The 16,476-nt window shown below is 35.6% G+C and overlaps 1 protein-coding gene across 1 annotated transcript in view; it reads left to right on the top strand.

The window, feature by feature from the left end:
* Nucleotides 1–12,259, top strand: part of LOC136813022 (receptor-type tyrosine-protein phosphatase S-like) — a 41,085-nt gene extending 28,826 nt beyond the window's left edge. Inside the window, exons 30-39 of the mRNA XM_067069535.1 lie at nt 835–954; nt 1,750–1,910; nt 2,632–2,767; nt 7,152–7,304; nt 8,157–8,253; nt 8,497–8,579; nt 9,437–9,571; nt 10,149–10,274; nt 11,303–11,457; nt 12,112–12,259. Of these exons, the coding sequence (XP_066925636.1) occupies nt 835–954; nt 1,750–1,910; nt 2,632–2,767; nt 7,152–7,304; nt 8,157–8,253; nt 8,497–8,579; nt 9,437–9,571; nt 10,149–10,274; nt 11,303–11,457; nt 12,112–12,259 (1,314 nt within the window). The remainder of the gene's footprint in view (nt 1–834; nt 955–1,749; nt 1,911–2,631; nt 2,768–7,151; nt 7,305–8,156; nt 8,254–8,496; nt 8,580–9,436; nt 9,572–10,148; nt 10,275–11,302; nt 11,458–12,111) is intronic.
* Nucleotides 12,260–16,476: the final 4,217 nt, after the last annotated feature.

Raw genomic sequence — 16,476 nt, 5'->3', positions numbered from 1 at the left:
TTCATAGAATAGGTTTTGTAATGTTTTCATGTCATTTCAGTAATTTAAACATGTTTAATGAAACTGTTTTCTGTTTGTGAGAAACCTTCATATTTACACACATATTTGTTGTACTTTGTAAGCGAACTGACTTTTATTATTCCTTGTAAATTCATCCTCATATTCCTCAAAATTTATAATTGGGTTTATCGGCGATCAAAAAATATCTACTATCTGATTGGTTAAAAATTGTGACAATCATGTACAAAATATAAATTGACGAAAAGATGTTGTTGCATTGTAGCCGTAGCAGCAATCCAACACAAAAAGTGCATTTTTTGGGTCACCGATAAACCAGTTATCAGACATTTGCTCGTACAATATGGAAATATTTTACTCGTTCCGGATTTTCCGTATATTTTCCTCGCCTAAAGGCTCAGAAAATATTGTACAAAAATATCTCGGAACTCAAATAAAATAAAATATTTTTCACACTGTACTCGCAACTATCTGATAACTATTACGTATTCCCTCGCAGATTCTCTCACTTGTGTGTACATAAGCTCTTGATTAGACGGCCGACTTCCTGCTTTGCTTATTCTTATTGTAAGAGTAGTCAACAAGTGGACAGAAAGTGGGTAATCAATTTTTTCGCTTACAGTCATTGCATTGATATCAAAAAAGGCAATGAAATGACTTTAGATTGCAAACTTTCTGCCCACTTAATTCATCATTAGAATAAGTGGGCGAAAAGTAGGCTGCCTGAATCAGAGTGAAAAAACGTTAAATAACGACAATCTATTGTGTAAAAGAATATGATATCTGTTTCAATTCCTGTTGATTTTCTCAACTTAGAAAAAATGTGAATGTTATTGGCCGCAGAAAGGGTCGATCGCTTACGGCAGTATCGTGGTAACGGTTAACACAATGGACACTTACGCTGATTTCGTTATACGTTCATTCACGTTGCAACAGGTATGTGCGGATTCACCCTTCCCCCTTTATAAGACTGCGTACGGATTCACCCTTCCCCCTTTATAAGACTGCGTACGGATTCACCCTTCCCCCTTTATAAGACTGCGTACGGATTCACCCTTCCCCCTTTATAAGACTGCGCAGTGTTAAAAATTCTTCCGTCACAGCAAAGTATATAAAGAGGCTTTTCCCTCTCAAAAATCTCCATGGTTTAGCGAATTTTCAAGAATGTGCTAATTTGCTGTGTAAAGTTTATTTTCTGTCCAAGACGAAAAACCTTGCTTTAACCACTCAGCCATTCTAATTCACGTCGGTATTTGGCTATTGCCGACGCAAATGCCGACGTAAATTTGGCTTTTGCCGACGTAAAAGTGCTTACTGTACTATAGTACTCACAATTTTTTGCCAACGCAAGTAAATCTGAATTAGAAAGCTGCCACTGAACTGTGGATACGAAATTGACATTGCGTGAACTTGACCAACTCTATCTATTCGAATAATTATAAAAATGACTCTAGCTTATTCAAGTTCAAATCACCGAATCGTTCGTTCGTTCGTTCGTTCGTTCGTTCGTTCGTTCGTTCGTTCGTTCGTTCGTCGTTCGTTTCGTTCGTTCGTTCGTTTCGTTCGTCGTTCGTTCGTTCGTTCGTTCGTTCGTTCGTTCGTTCGTTCGTTCGTTCGTTCGTTCGTTCGTTCGTTCGTTCGTTCGTTTCGTTTCGTTCGTTCGTTCGTTCGTTCGTTCGTTCGTTCGTTCGTTCATTCATTCATTCATTCATTTATTCATTCACTTCTCAGAATAATAACAAAGAGATACGAACATTACAACAATATCATTACCTATCGTGGCCTGATCACGGCGTCCCAGAGTTCCCGTCAGACATCTTAAGCTTACGTCACAAAATACGTAAGGATCACCCCGTCAATATGACCCATTCTCCTATTCTTGTACATTGCAGGTAAGCACTTATTTTTTTTTCATCTTTTTAATATTTCGAGATTGGCTCATTAGTGGCGCACGAAGTCTTGAATATGAAAGAATATTTCAAGAGCATGAAATTTTAGTTTCTTAAACGTTTTTTTATAAGAAACAAACGACTAACTTTAATAGATCGTCACTATTTGTGTTCTGAATAATTGTTTAATGGTCACGCTCGAGTAGATATCAATTATATATGTGTTAAATGCATAACCAGGTAGGTCCGTAAAAGTATCACTTGTTTTGAAATAGACTTAAGGTTGTTATGGGGAATATATTTTTGCGTTTAGTTGATATAAAAAAGTCTAATTTTCTTTTCAACTCGTTGCATTCGTCTTGCTTTAATGTCCTGAAGAATTTTAATGTCATGCACTGAAACTGTGAAAGTGTTTCGGTGAGTTTTAAAATATTTTGGAAGTAAAACATGTCATTTAACTATACCGTAAGTTGGTCTAATGCCGACATCCCTCTTCTAATTCCGACACCCTTTCTTTGCAGATAAAAATGATAGGAAGGTCGGAATTGCTGATAGAAACTATTTTCCCTTGCTTAGCTATCAGATTGGAAAAAACATTTTGTCTATCAGTGATCCTGACCTTCTGATCATTCCTATCTTTTTAAGAAGGGTGTCAAAATTAGAAGAGGGATGTCGACATTAGACCTACTTACGGTATTTAGTCCAACTCTTTTTCTCTTCATAGCGCTGGTGTAGGGAGAACAGGAACTTTCATCTGCATCGATAATTTGTTACAACTAGCAGCTGAAGAGAATATTGTGGATGTTTTCAACTTTGTGAATTTCATGAGAACGAGGCGAATACACATGGTTCAAACTGAGGTTCGTTCAGGGATAAATTTTCACAAAGTCTGGAAGGGGGAGATTTTGGATGTGTTCAAATATGTATGAAGTGTGTATTCACACTGTTGCTTGAAAATAATTGGAACAAAGAAGTGCACGATCTTTTCCTTTGTCTCTTATTATCTAACTTTGCATGATCGCATGATCGTGTTTCAAGTAAACTTCAAGCATAAAAAACATGATTTTGTGTTGATGGTAAAACAATACTTTTATCATTGAAAAGGCTATCCTTGAAGTGTGCATATTAACGTGAATTCGTTGTATTTTGAACCGTTTAGTAATTCAAGTTCATTGTCACAACATTTCAAGCTGCTTCAAACCTCAGCCAAATAAATAAAGACAATTATTACTTTCGCTTGAACGTTTCACGTACACCAGCATCAAGAAATAGTAAAAATTTACTCTCATTGGTTGATAACTGCGCACTTTGACATATTAACCAATTGGAGTTTGTTTATTTGATACTTTTCATTTGGAGGTTTTGCTCAGAACCATTGAAGTAATCTACAGTTAAAACTTCTCAAACTATCTGTTTTCATTTGGAGGTTTTGCTCAGAACCATTGAAGTAATCTACAGTTAAAACTTCTCAAACTATCTGTTTTCATTTGGAGGTTTTGCTCAGAACCATTGAAGTAATCTACAGTTAAAACTTCTCAAACTATCTGTTTTCATTTGGAGGTTTTGCTCAGAACCATTGAAGTAATCTACAGTTAAAACTTCTCAAACTATCTGAATATCTCTTTAAGACCGCATTAACCCTTTAACTGCCGTTCGTATTTTTTAAGGGTTCGACCTATTTGCCAGATGTCGCCATATATGCCGACATGAGCGACCACAGAGTTTACCATCTTATTTAGCTTTATTTTCTGAGAGATATCAGAAATAAAAGTGATATAGGTGTTTACTTTGAGTTGAAAAATGTTTAATTATGAAAAACATCTTTGAAATATATTTTTAGTCAGCCAACAGCTGATTATTCAAATAGGCTTTTTCCCCATCATCAGACCAAAACCGAAAAAAACATGTTACCCCGATATGCTCATTACGTAAGCCGTGTTTCCCCGATTTCTAAAGTTTATATCCGATCGGGTTAAGTTTTAGTGTACTTTTAGCGTGTGTTGTTTTTAGAAAACATAGATGTGGTGTTTCAAGATGGCGGTTTAAACGGCTCAGTGTTTTCAGTGTAAATGCAGGAAGTAAAATGCATGTTGCAAGCTTCAATTTCTGTCATATTCTTTTTATAATGACTTTGAAACTTGGCAAATCAACACATGATTTTCATCAAGGGGATTCTTTTTTATTATGTTGAAGGTTTAGCAATTTGCTCAAGTTTTTGTTATTTTTAAGAATTTCTGCTTTTTGCATAATAAATAAACATATTTTTCCTGTTTGCCTCTAGCTGTAGGTGGAAATGATCATGTTGTAATGTTATTGGAATATGATAAAGTATAAAAAAGTACAGCTACTGTCTAAATTTGATAAAGACAGGATGCAATCATGTTTTTGGACTTGGACGTATTTGCCAGCATGGATTTCGTGTAAACTATAACGTGCAACTGAAACGTTTTTGACGCATTGGTTTAAGGGTACTTACAAAGATTGTTTGGTTTTCAGTTGGTGTAAAGTAATAATTCCAGCTCGGCGTGAATGACTCCATAATTCATTGATTTTTAGCTTTCATTTTGGCTAAATTTGCTTTTGCTCGCTTACGCTTGCGTCAATTTATTAATTATGTTGGCGCATGCGCCTCTTTTCCCATCTTGCACCCTTATTAAAAATTGAATGTTGGTACAAAAGAAATTTTGCTTGGCGTGAGGCTTGCTGTACGGAAAAATATCTTCGACGCAAGATTTTATTGTGGAATCCATACTGCACTGGCGTGTTTGGCTACAACAACAGCAGAGGGAGACAATCAAAAATATGTTCTGTTCGCGCCGGCTGTTTGCGTCGGCCAACCAATCCAACCAACTTGGCAGACAAAAATGCTGGAGGAGTCAGAAAATTGTCAGAATTTTTCATCAAGCGAGCGAATAAATATTAAAAACTAAACTTTGAAACCATTTTCCTAAAAACCTGACTAGATTTACTACCGACCGACTGACTGACTCTATTTTATGAAGATTTTTGACACGAACGAAACATATATTTGATTACCGCCAGAACACTGGATAAAATGACAACCATCACATATTAATTTTTATTGTTCACACATCTGGACGCAGATTGTGTTTTGTGACCTTGGCGCATGTTTTGGGCTTTTTTGTTTTTCCATGTTAGAGAATGGGTGGACCCGCCCACTTGAAACACTATTTTACCATAATTTCATCACCAATCATTAGTCAAATAAATTACTTTGATGCTGTTAAAAGACAATACAGATCCACAAGTCCATTATTTTAAAGTTTATAATGTCAATTTTTTTTCTCGACATTTTCTGTCTGATTTTTACTTTTTTGCTTATTTTATATCAAAAATAAAAAAATAAAATTTTTATACAAATCATGATCATACTATATATGAACACTACGTGTACTGTAATCTTTTAGAAGGGTTTGTCCATAATAGGGGGTGTCCATAAAAGGGTAACCTACCTTACTAAAATACAGTTTCTGTTGAAATTTTATAGAGACTGAACTACTTTTCGCAAAGTTTTTGAGGCAAATTGTGTTTTTCTGGATTATGTGACTAGCTTAATTGTTAATGGCAGCCAGTTACAATTTCTAGAGTGTGAATTTCTAGTAGGAGCACCTGAAGAATTGTGACAAAGTGTTATTAGAATTTGGTCAGGTATAGACCTTTTTTTAAAGAGGCAGCCATGTTGAATAATTATGTACTCCAGCATAAAAACAATGATACAGCCATGCATAATTACTGTATCATGCATATTTCCAAAAATTTTTCGAGGGTTTAGGGGGGGGTTTTAAATTTTTTTTGAGGGTTTAGGGGGGGGGTTCCAAATCTTTTGGGCAACTCAAGAGAAAATGTAGGAAGTCTAATTTCATAGTTTTACGTTTCAAGATTTCAAAAAATTTTCGGCCTCACGGCCGACAACTCATGATATCTTTTATTGCATATATGTACATGTTATACTAATATTTTTTGGGCATCATCGCCTTGCCCTTTGGGTTTGTAGCATTGAGCTAGATGAGGGAAGTAGATTAGTAGCTTTCACAGCTCATCAGAGTGGTTTGAAAAAGTACTTTTTAGAAAGAAATTTGTCAAGACAAAGTGTCTTTTAGCTAAAATGGTGGTGAAAAACATCGAAATTTTCTCCCTTCGGCGCAAACCATGGTTGTGCCTCCTTAGTCTACTAATATCTTATAAATTACATACACAGAGCTTTGACAGACCCTGGAAAACCTGAAAAATATAGGTTTATAGGGAAATTTCAAACTAAGAGAATTTTATTTTTCAGACTCCTTTTAACAACAGAATAGCTTGTATTTTAGGGTCTCGAGTACCTGATCTTCAAAATTTTCTCCCTTCGGGGTCAACCATGGTGGCCCCTCAGGATATTTTGTTTACTTCAGAGAAATTCCGTCGTAACCATGGAAATCGACGGAAAAAATCCCGTGGCGTAAACGTCATTCAAAATGGTAGATCTCCTAAAGGACTATACTCAACTTTACAGGGCTAAACTATTTCCCTTACCTAATTTTGACATAAAAAACTGTCATACAAAAAAATAATACTCTTTGTACCGCATCTGTATGAATTCTTTTTTTGCGTAAAAATTTTTCTAGTAGGAGGGGGGGGGGTGTGAAAAAATATTGGGCCTTATGAGGGGGGGTTCGAAATTTTTTTCCAGGCTAGGGGAGGGGGTGCGAAAGTTTTTTGGGATTTTTCAAAATATCCTCCACTCCCCGCTAGTAGATACTTTCTGACCACTCCCTAACATACGGAATGTTCATTTTCTACTCAATCTAACTACTAGGAGTTTTGAGTAACCTGGACAAACATTTTTAAGCAAAATGTGGTTTTTAGCTCTTAAAATTTTCCAATTTCGCTTGATTCTTTGTGCATCTAGTCCTTCCTTCCATCGCAGCTACTTAACTTCTTTACAAGCTATCCAACTAATAATCTAGCTATATTGGCTGACTTTCCAGCCTCGGCTGGTTTATAATTATTCAACTGTGCTATTTAATGTAATCTAGTTCAAAATCGAACTTTTAATAAACTTAAAAGAAAACCTTTGACAAATTTAGGTCGATATCTCTCTTGTCGGCAATTGCCGACATGACATCGGCAAATAAATCGAAAATGCTCTTGTCGGCATATGCCGACAGCGGCACGGAAAGGGTTTAAAACCATAAATAAGGATGGGTAGTCTACCAAATCAATCCTTATTTTTTCATCCTTTAGGAGCAATACATGTTTATCTACAAATCACTTCTCGAATCATTCACTTGTGGAATCACCGAAATTGATGTCTCGAGGTTTGGGAACGAGTATCAACGCCTGTTGAGGCCCAATCAAAATGGAACGACCAAGAACGGATTCCATTTACAATTTGAGGTGAGTAGATTATGAAACATCTACAATCGGCGCCGAAATATTTGACACGAAAGGGGAATTTCCTCAAAACTTTAAAACCACAAGTGATTTTTAAGTGCTTTGAAGTATAGTTCGGAAGTAGAGTTTTAACACTGAGTTTTAACATTAGACTTAAGACTAGGACCTTAGTATCTCAGGATCTTAAAGCTCAAAAATATTCCAGTAAGGCTGAGAATATAGCCTGGAAGCACCTAACCCCTCCCAAATCGAAAATCCAATAAAACAAAGTGGAAGTACTGTAACTGCAATTCTTGCCCGACCTTTAAATTCTGAAAAACGTTAAAATGCCCAAAATTGCCAATAGATTTCGGTTTCGGCGCTGATTGTAGATAGAGTCGCAAGTCAAAAGCTAAGTTATCTCGTATTTCGATTTTTCCACTTACACAACATTCGTAAATGTTCTTTGGAAGTACGTTTTCTATCTAGATTTCACCGGCCTAGAATCTAAAGCTCGCCGCAATTTTTATTCGCCAGCCTAACATAAACAAAACAGCGGGTTCTAAGATTCATCCACATTTCTGATGGAAGAGATTCTCTCGCGAAAGTTTTTATTATATACAACAGTCTCTCTATATCTCTCTTATTCGAAGCATTACATAATGAAAAATCTGCCCTTACATTTCACCAGTACAGTTCAGGTATCTTAGCGAATTTTGCCGGTCTAAAACACGAAAAATATTACATTTCGCTGCACCGGGATTGCTAGAATCTAGAGTACACCGCAACTAATTTTTTATTCGCCAGCCTGTGAAAGAAATGAAGCAAAACCCCTGTGATAATATTTCTCTTTTCCACAATTTCCGTTACAAACAGCGTTTGAACAAGGTAACGAACGACCTTACAGAAGAAGAAACAGCGAGCGCCAACGAGGCGGAAAATGTCAATAAAAATCGAACTTCTATATTACCTAGTAAGTGTACTGAAAATGAAAAGTATCGATTTGCTTTACAAAGACTGCCGAGTCTCAGAAGCTCATACATCGAACTTACTCGCTCTGATTTACTCTTTAAAAAATCTTTATCAATTTTGCTAAAGAATGTTTAATGGCTTTTTCAAACTTGATCAATTAGGGCTATTAGGTACCCGAGAGTATATGTAATCACCGACGAGGTCCGAAAGAATTTGATTATTTAACGTGCGTTTCTTTTTGCAGGAGACACATCTCGCGTATTTTTACGAGCATCAATTTACGAAGAACATCATGGATCGAATTATATTAACGCCATCTTCGTCAATGTAAGGCTACTTTACGATATCCTTTTCTTTTGATTGGTTTAAGACTGGATTTATTACGATGTGGCAAATGATAGTCTTCGATATATTACGGCCCTGTTTCCTTGAAGTCAATCTATTCCCGTAAGTTGGTCTAATATCCACATCCCTCTTCTAATGTCAACACCCTTCTTTAGAGATGGGAATAATATGAAGGTCGGAAATGTTGATTGAAGCTAATTTTCTTTGCTTAGCGATCATAGAGGAAAATCTTATGTCTAACAGGTATTCCGACCTTCCTATTATTCCTATCTATAAGAAGGGTGTCTAAATTAGAAGAGTGATGTCGACATTAGACCAACTTACGATAGTTAGAATCGAAACATCCTAAAAGAGTAGAAAGAAAGGCTTGATTTACCAAACATGGAACAGTGGTAACGTTTAAATTCCCACGTTTCCGTTAATTTAGAATAATCTAGAGGGTCCATACACAACGGCCAGGAAACCTAATTGAAACTCATAGAGGTTTTTAATGTTTCATTGAGTTACGTAACTTCATCCATCAAAGAGAATCTTACGCAAATCGAACGTTCGCTTTCATAATAGCAGAAGTTACGTAACCTAAACTATACATGAAAAACCTTTATTCATGATATGCACCATTACAATGTCTTCCTAGGAACCAACAACTGATTGGTTGAAAGTGACGTATTGACTGATTTTACGTCATTTACAACCAATCACTTACAATCAATCAGTTGTTGGGTCCGTGATGTAATGTCAGAAGATCATGAATACAACGGCCAGAAAACCTTCGTTAAGATTTATTGTCATTACACTACTCATTCTCATTTCCCGATTTCCCGATTTTCATTGAACAGGGTTACAAACAGAAAGACGCGTTCATCGCTACACAGCATCCATTAGAGAGTACGATCATTGATTTTTGGAAGATGGTTTTCGAAAAGGAAGTGAGCACCATTGTCATGTTAAATGCTCTCTATGAAGAAGATCAGGTACGTTGAATTTTTTCATTATCCCAGGGTACACCATTGAGTTTTAAGCCCGAAGGGCTAGAGTAGAATCTCTGACCTTTCCTAGGCAAGAAAAAGTGAAGCCACTTATTTCTAAGCCAGAACGCGCCTAGAACGTGTCGCAATCATGACGACGGATTGTATCTAGCGGTTCCTTTGTTTTTGAAGACTGCATTTTTTTTAATCTAGCGATAAATTTCACTTTCAATGCCGTGTTTGTGTAATAACTACGCGTGCGGGCGTACACTAAAAACTTTTTAGTACACTTGATGGTGTGATCAAGGCTATCATTCCACCCTCTCGCCGCTTTCATTCCATCTTCACCGTCACATTACCGAGTTCATGTATATGTGTTTTTCTGTGGCAGAGACGATAAGGTTCTAATTTGTCTAAATCCTGACTGAATGAGGATGACGGTAAATCAGCACTTTTACCGTCCTCGATTTTGCGGGTCAGAAGTGTGGGTATTTCCAAATCGCTTCAGTCACTTAACCTTCCAAGTCCGTGACCGTCCTCAAAGGTGCAAATACATAAACTCGCTATTATTTTCTTTCTACAGGCATACGAGACATTCTGGCCGTCATCCGAAGAGAGTCTGGTATTGAACGAGATGCAAGTGGTTTGCTTATCTGAAGATCGAAGTAATATCAAAGAAACAAGACGATTCGAGCTCTCTCACAAAGATGTAAGATCATTTATTTCTATAGAGCTTTTTCTTGTTTTGTTTAGGCCGGTCTCCACTTGCGCGCGCTGCGATCGCATCATTTGGCTTCAATACTTTTTGCTTGGACAAAAGATTACGTTGTAAAAATTTAGCGCGTGCTCGAAAAAACGTTGAATACATTTCAATTTTTTCGAATTGTTACGTCAGATCTTGCCTGTACCAGACGGTCACGGCTTTTTCCTCGACACCAACAAAGTGATAAAAAAGTCGCGCGTTGGGATAGAGAGCTACGTCAGATCGCTCCAATGGAATTGCTTCATTTTTCTTTTGACTAATAGCGTGGAAGCTTTGTTCGACAAAGTGCGATCGCAGCGCGCGCAAGTGGAGACTGGCCTTTAAGCTACATAAATTCCGCTATTATGGAAGCAAGCGTCCGAATGCGCAAGGAATCGGTTCTACGGATTCGAACATTTGCTTCCATAATAGCAGAAATCGGCATTTGAGGGGATTGGTGCTGAATTTATTTTGTAAAGCTTCCTGCACATTATCAGCTTTTTTTATGCTTATTGATAGTGCTAGATAATACCCTGGCGACTATCAGTAACATAAATAAAGCTACGGCTAGAATAGACGGAGATGATAGGCTGGTAAAACTTTTCCTCAGCGTTCAGTATTTTCTATCTAAACAAATCATAGTCGTTATAAAAAACCCCGGTCTGGCAATGTATTGTTTTAGCTTTTTGTTCAATCCAAAGTTGCGATTTGCATATATTTTGATCACGTTACCAAAATCTCTTTGGATCTCTATTTTCTAATCACATGATCAAAACGTTTGCAAAATCAATCGATTTTGGTACGTAAGCTCTATCTTTTAACAATAAAAAGAGACAAAAGCCGTTCAGACCAGTGTTTTTATAATGACTATAAACAAATGAAACATCTGTGATGGAATGCAAACTTTTTTGAACATTCGAATAGCTTAGCTGCGTTTGATAGAAAGATTCTTCCATAGTTTAATTTGCTTTTTGCTCTCCTCCACTTTTTCCTAGAATGCAGAGAAGACACTCCATACAACACTCTTCAACTACGTCAAATGGCCACACGATGGAGCGCCACAAAATCCTTCAGATATAATTCAATTACTCTCCTCCATTGAGGCCACGCAAAGTGAAAATCCTGAAAAGCCAATCATCGTCATTTGCAGGTACACGTTTTTTTATATAAGAACAAACTATATAAGAACATCAGGCTTCGATGGCCGAAATATTAAGAACAAGTTAAGGACATTTTAAAGCTTTGCCGGCTCTAAAACAGCCGGTTTCTTAGAAAAATGGGCAAAAATGCTCAAAAAATAGTGAAAATAAGAACATGTTAAAATCATTTTTAGGCTTAAAACTCAAAAATTTAAGAACATCCGAAGGCTTCAAAAACTTTGGATGTTCTTTAAAATAAATTTACTGGGACTTACATCATATTAACTTAAGAGTCATCAAAGAGGCATCCTGTTAGGGCTAAAATATCTGAACTTCAGTTTTTTAGTTTTACTAAGGGCTTCCGAAAGACCACTATTCCAGTATTAGGCCTGAGGTAGAGTTGATGTAGACCATCCGCAAAATAACGTACGGGGACCTGAAAAACAATTTCAGGTTTTACAATCATTTCTATATCAAGAACTGCGAAGTCCATGAAAATTTATTTTAATGCCAAGCATTAGAACGACATCAATCTAAACATTATTATCATCTTAAATATCCATCATGTTGAAAATCGAGCGTCAATTGATTAATCGACGGCAAGGATCCCAACGAAAGAATAAATAAAAGTTACATCAAGTTAACTTTCTTTTTCTTTGTTTCAGTGATGGAGCTGGCCGAAGTGGAACGTTCATTGCTATTTCGATTCTAATGGAACAACTGAAGCTAGAGCATTCTATCGATGTTTTCCAAACAATAAAAAAGATTCGATCCACCAGACCTGAATTCGTCCAAAATGAGGTTCGTTATTAAAAGTTTTATTTTTACATAAGAGTTCCCGTTTCATATCAGATACTCTCACGTTTATCGTTTCGAAAATTAGGAAAAAACGTTTGGTTAATGCTAAGATTACCTCATACTTCGGACATCTTGAAAAAATATGTTTATAGGTTTAACTTTCCGTCAATCAGAGCTTTATTCCACGTTTTTTGGTGTTTTTTTTTGCATGCATCTCCTAATAGGCAATTCGTGTATAAGGCTCTACTAGAAAAAATTTGAATATGTGGGGTGGAGGATATAACATTTTTTGAAAATTTACTCACAGACATTGTGAATTTTTACCCCCCGGACAACATATCTCACCCCCGGGCAACAGGTCTCACCCCCGAAGTATCAGTTGACCCCCCGGACATTCGAAATCACCTCTAACTAGAGCAAGCTTGCTCCAAAACAAGGCAAATTTTATAGATTTTTTACTACCCAAGACAAAATATCCAATATATCCTCCACCCCATGTACAAATATTTTCTGGAAGAGACCATTCTTTTAAATTCTTTTATCAACTTCTGTTTGTAGGTTCAATACCAGTTCTGTTACAATATGATCAAAGAATATATGGACTCATTCAGTACTTATTCCAATTTCACCGATTGAAAACATTCAACGACTGTTATTGAGTTCTAAATGTTTGCTTGCAAGATGGTGGAAAATGAGATTGTGGTTCATGAGTTTAGATTCCGTATCTATTTCTGAGCTTGTAACTGAAAACCTAAAGATCTTCAAACACAGGCCATTTTATGATCGAACTGAATCTTGTGTTATCAGGACTGACTGCGCTCCCATGATGACTTCCCAATATAAATTCGTTGTCCCTTATCTTTTCGACCTTTAAACACAGCCATCAATGTCCAAAGCCCGAGGGGGCACTGACCTTGACGGCCGACGGGGACGTGCCGCTGGAGTTTGAAAAATGGACCCTGTCAGATATGCTTATTTGGAAAATTGGAGACCCTGTCAGAAAGAAAAATCGAAAAACTTTCCCATTTTCACTTTGAGTGAAAAGTAGCAAAAATGACTAAAAGTAGAAAAGCTTAAACATTTTCTAATTTCCACCCCGAAAATTTTCGAAAATTTCCTAAAGGCGATCCTGTCAGATACACATTCGAAAATTAATAAATTTGGGACCCTGTCAGATATCTTCGGGGCACTTCCCCGTACCCGATTTTGCCCAAGTGCCCCCCCCCCGGTCCAAAGTAGCCGGGAGCAGGTCTGTTCCAGTAGAGTTAACTGAATTTGATACACGTAAAATATTTCGTCCGGAGCGACAGTGAGATGTTTTGTTAGATGGGTTACGTTTTTTGAAAGAAATATTTCATGGTTATTGTTCCAGTTCTTTTTGAATTTGTATTTTCTTACATACTTTATATATATTTTAAATACCAATGCACAAAAATTGGGTGAAATTAGATGAATTAGATAAAATTTGTAAGATAAAATGTGTAAATATGTCTTGAAATTTAGGTAAAGTATTTTTTTCTTAAATCCTATTTTTTATATCGTTTAGTTCATTCATCTTGAATTTCACTAACCTCTGCCTATATAATATGAACTGACAGTTTTATTCTGAACAAAGTTTCTCTATATATGAAATACATTTTAGGAGATTTCAAAATCTTAAAAATGTTAGAAAGACGATTTATGAACTAAATTTGGATATTCTTTTAATGATTAGACAAAAGAATTTCTCGAGACTGATCCAGTGCAATAGGAGAACGATTCAACTGGTTTAATTATATTATTTTAAAAATGAAAATTTTAATAGGGATTTTTTTTAATTATTTTTTAACAACATTCAAATTTTATGTAAAATTTTATTTTATTTTTTTCTATGATCAATTATTATCGTTCAGTAGTAGATATAATTTTGTAAATTTGAGTAATCTCTAGGGCACTGTAATGATGAAATGATTTTATAATGCGATCAAGTCAATTAAATGTCAATTTTTGTTTTCTGGAAAAGTCTGGGAGAAATAGTTTTCCTTAAACGGCTGTTATTGAGATTTTTGTTTCCGAATGACTTAGCTCTAATTTAGACGGTCCACTTTTTGCTCTGCCTATTCTAATTTTGAATTAAAGTTGACAGAAATCTGGCTGTCTAAAGTCAATGCAATGCCTTCTTTTGACGTCAATTCAATGTCTTCTTTCAACCTTTTTTTAAAGCAAAGATTTTTACTGCCAACTTTGTGCCCACTTTTTGCCTACACGTTATTTACAACAATATTAAATTTGGAATATCGCCTCTTTTTTTCTTCGAAAAGGGAAATATTATGGGTTTTAGGGCAAGATTCCCCGCGAGAAAAACTTCAAAATACCATCTTTGATATTTTCATCTGCAAAAAACTTTATTTTAGTACGATTAGAATCTTTATGGATTTAAAATTTTGAACAAGAAAGCAAAATTTTTCATTTTTTTTTATATCTTAATCATGATGATGATGGGGACACAAAAAATACGACACACTGTGTGTGCCTGCCTTGCTTTTATAGCTACTCTTACTGACTGAATGAAAGTCATTCTGCATAGTTTGGCAGAAATCATTAAGATCTCCAGGGCAGACGGTGCTTAAGTTTCATCATGGAGGTAATAAAATCATTATCACTTTCAGTACAATATTTATAATTTTTCAAAAATTGGTTCGAAAAATCTATATTCTTTCAAGAAACTAGTTTTACCAAGCAGCCTCAATGTTTCTTAAGAAAGATCGTTTTTTTACATGTTCCTAAACTTTTTGACATAATCAGCCTCATGAAAGGCTGGATTGAAAGTCCTTTAAAAAAAAACGAAGTAAAAAATGTATTTTTCTCATTCTCAGCCTCAGCATGTTTCTTAGATGTTTCTTAGTTTTTAGGCCTTCTGAGCCTCGTGTTTCTTAAAGTGTGTTTCTTAAAAAAAACGTGTACTCTAACAATTACTTTAATCGTAGAAATTTTAGCGAGACTAATTTTAGCGTTTTAGCGAGTTTTCCCTATTTTCGCTAAAATTAATCTCGCTAAAACACGCCGAATCGACAGATCGCTAAAATTTATCCGCGCTAAATTTTTCAAAAACGCAATTCGCTAAAATAAATCCAGTTTTTTTTCTTCAATTTTTTTTACGATTTTTGCGAAAACTAATAAAGATATTTATTTTTGTCGGTCCCTAGAGTTCTGTAAGAAAATGTAGGCTTAAAAACACACGCTTATCTCGAACCTCCGTTATATCTCGAACTTTCACCAAAATACATCTCAAAAAGTTATTTGGAAATGGCGATTCGCTAAAATTAATCCACGCGAAATTTTCTCAGACAAGTATTCGCTAAAATTTATCCACGCGAAATTTTTTGAAATCGTGATTCGCTAAAATAAATCCAAAAAAATTGAAGATTTTCCTGACTCGCTAATATACGCTAAAATTACTCTCGCTAAAATTTCTACGATTAAAGTATAGAATAGGCAGGGCAGAAAGTCTAGAGCTTACTGATCAATCAAAAAGATCTAAGTATCCTTACTCGGGTATTGTTTAACAAACACTTCCAAAATTCTTAGAATAATGTTAGGGAACTTTTTTAGAGCGATTAGTCAAAAAATGGGAACTTTTTGATAGCCAACTAGTAAGTTATATATATCCTTGTAGATGGTGAGTCATTGGGTCATATTTATAAACATACTACGCACCTCATTGGTTAGAAAGCTAGTCCTGTTGTCCTCTAAAGACTTTTTAAAGGATTAGAAAGATTTTAAACTTTGGGGAATTTTCCGAACACAATCACATGATTTTAGCATGGGTTTAAATATTATCTAAGGATTGTCATGGTATAGTCAGCAAACGTCAACTGTGAAATTGGTTTTATAATGGCTCCCTGAGTTTATGTTAGCCCACAAAAATAAATGTTTGTTTCTATATAGCATCTTTATGTAACGGAGTTGAAAAGGACTAGCAAATAAATAACTCCTTGTTAAAAGCTTTAAAACAATATAACACAGTTATTTTATAAAATGTTTTGACATTTTGACGTCAATCATCAAAAGAATAGGTGATCATGTCATATCATGTTCGGGCTCCAAATGCGAAGGACTAGTACAAAAGGACTTAAAAAACATAACAGCTAAAGTTATACTCCAGTATCATCCTAGCGATAAAAGAAAGTGAAACAAACTTTGAATAAAGCGTGCATCTTTGAATCCCTCACTTCGGATACTTTTGAAAATAA

The sequence above is a fragment of the Clytia hemisphaerica genome, unplaced genomic scaffold (assembly GCF_902728285.1).
Source record: "Clytia hemisphaerica strain Z4C2 unplaced genomic scaffold, Clytia hemisphaerica genome assembly, whole genome shotgun sequence".
Classification (NCBI taxonomy): Eukaryota; Metazoa; Cnidaria; class Hydrozoa; order Leptothecata; family Clytiidae; genus Clytia; species Clytia hemisphaerica.
Note: the sequence above shows the minus strand (reverse complement) of the source record. Positions and strands in the feature narration are given on the sequence as shown.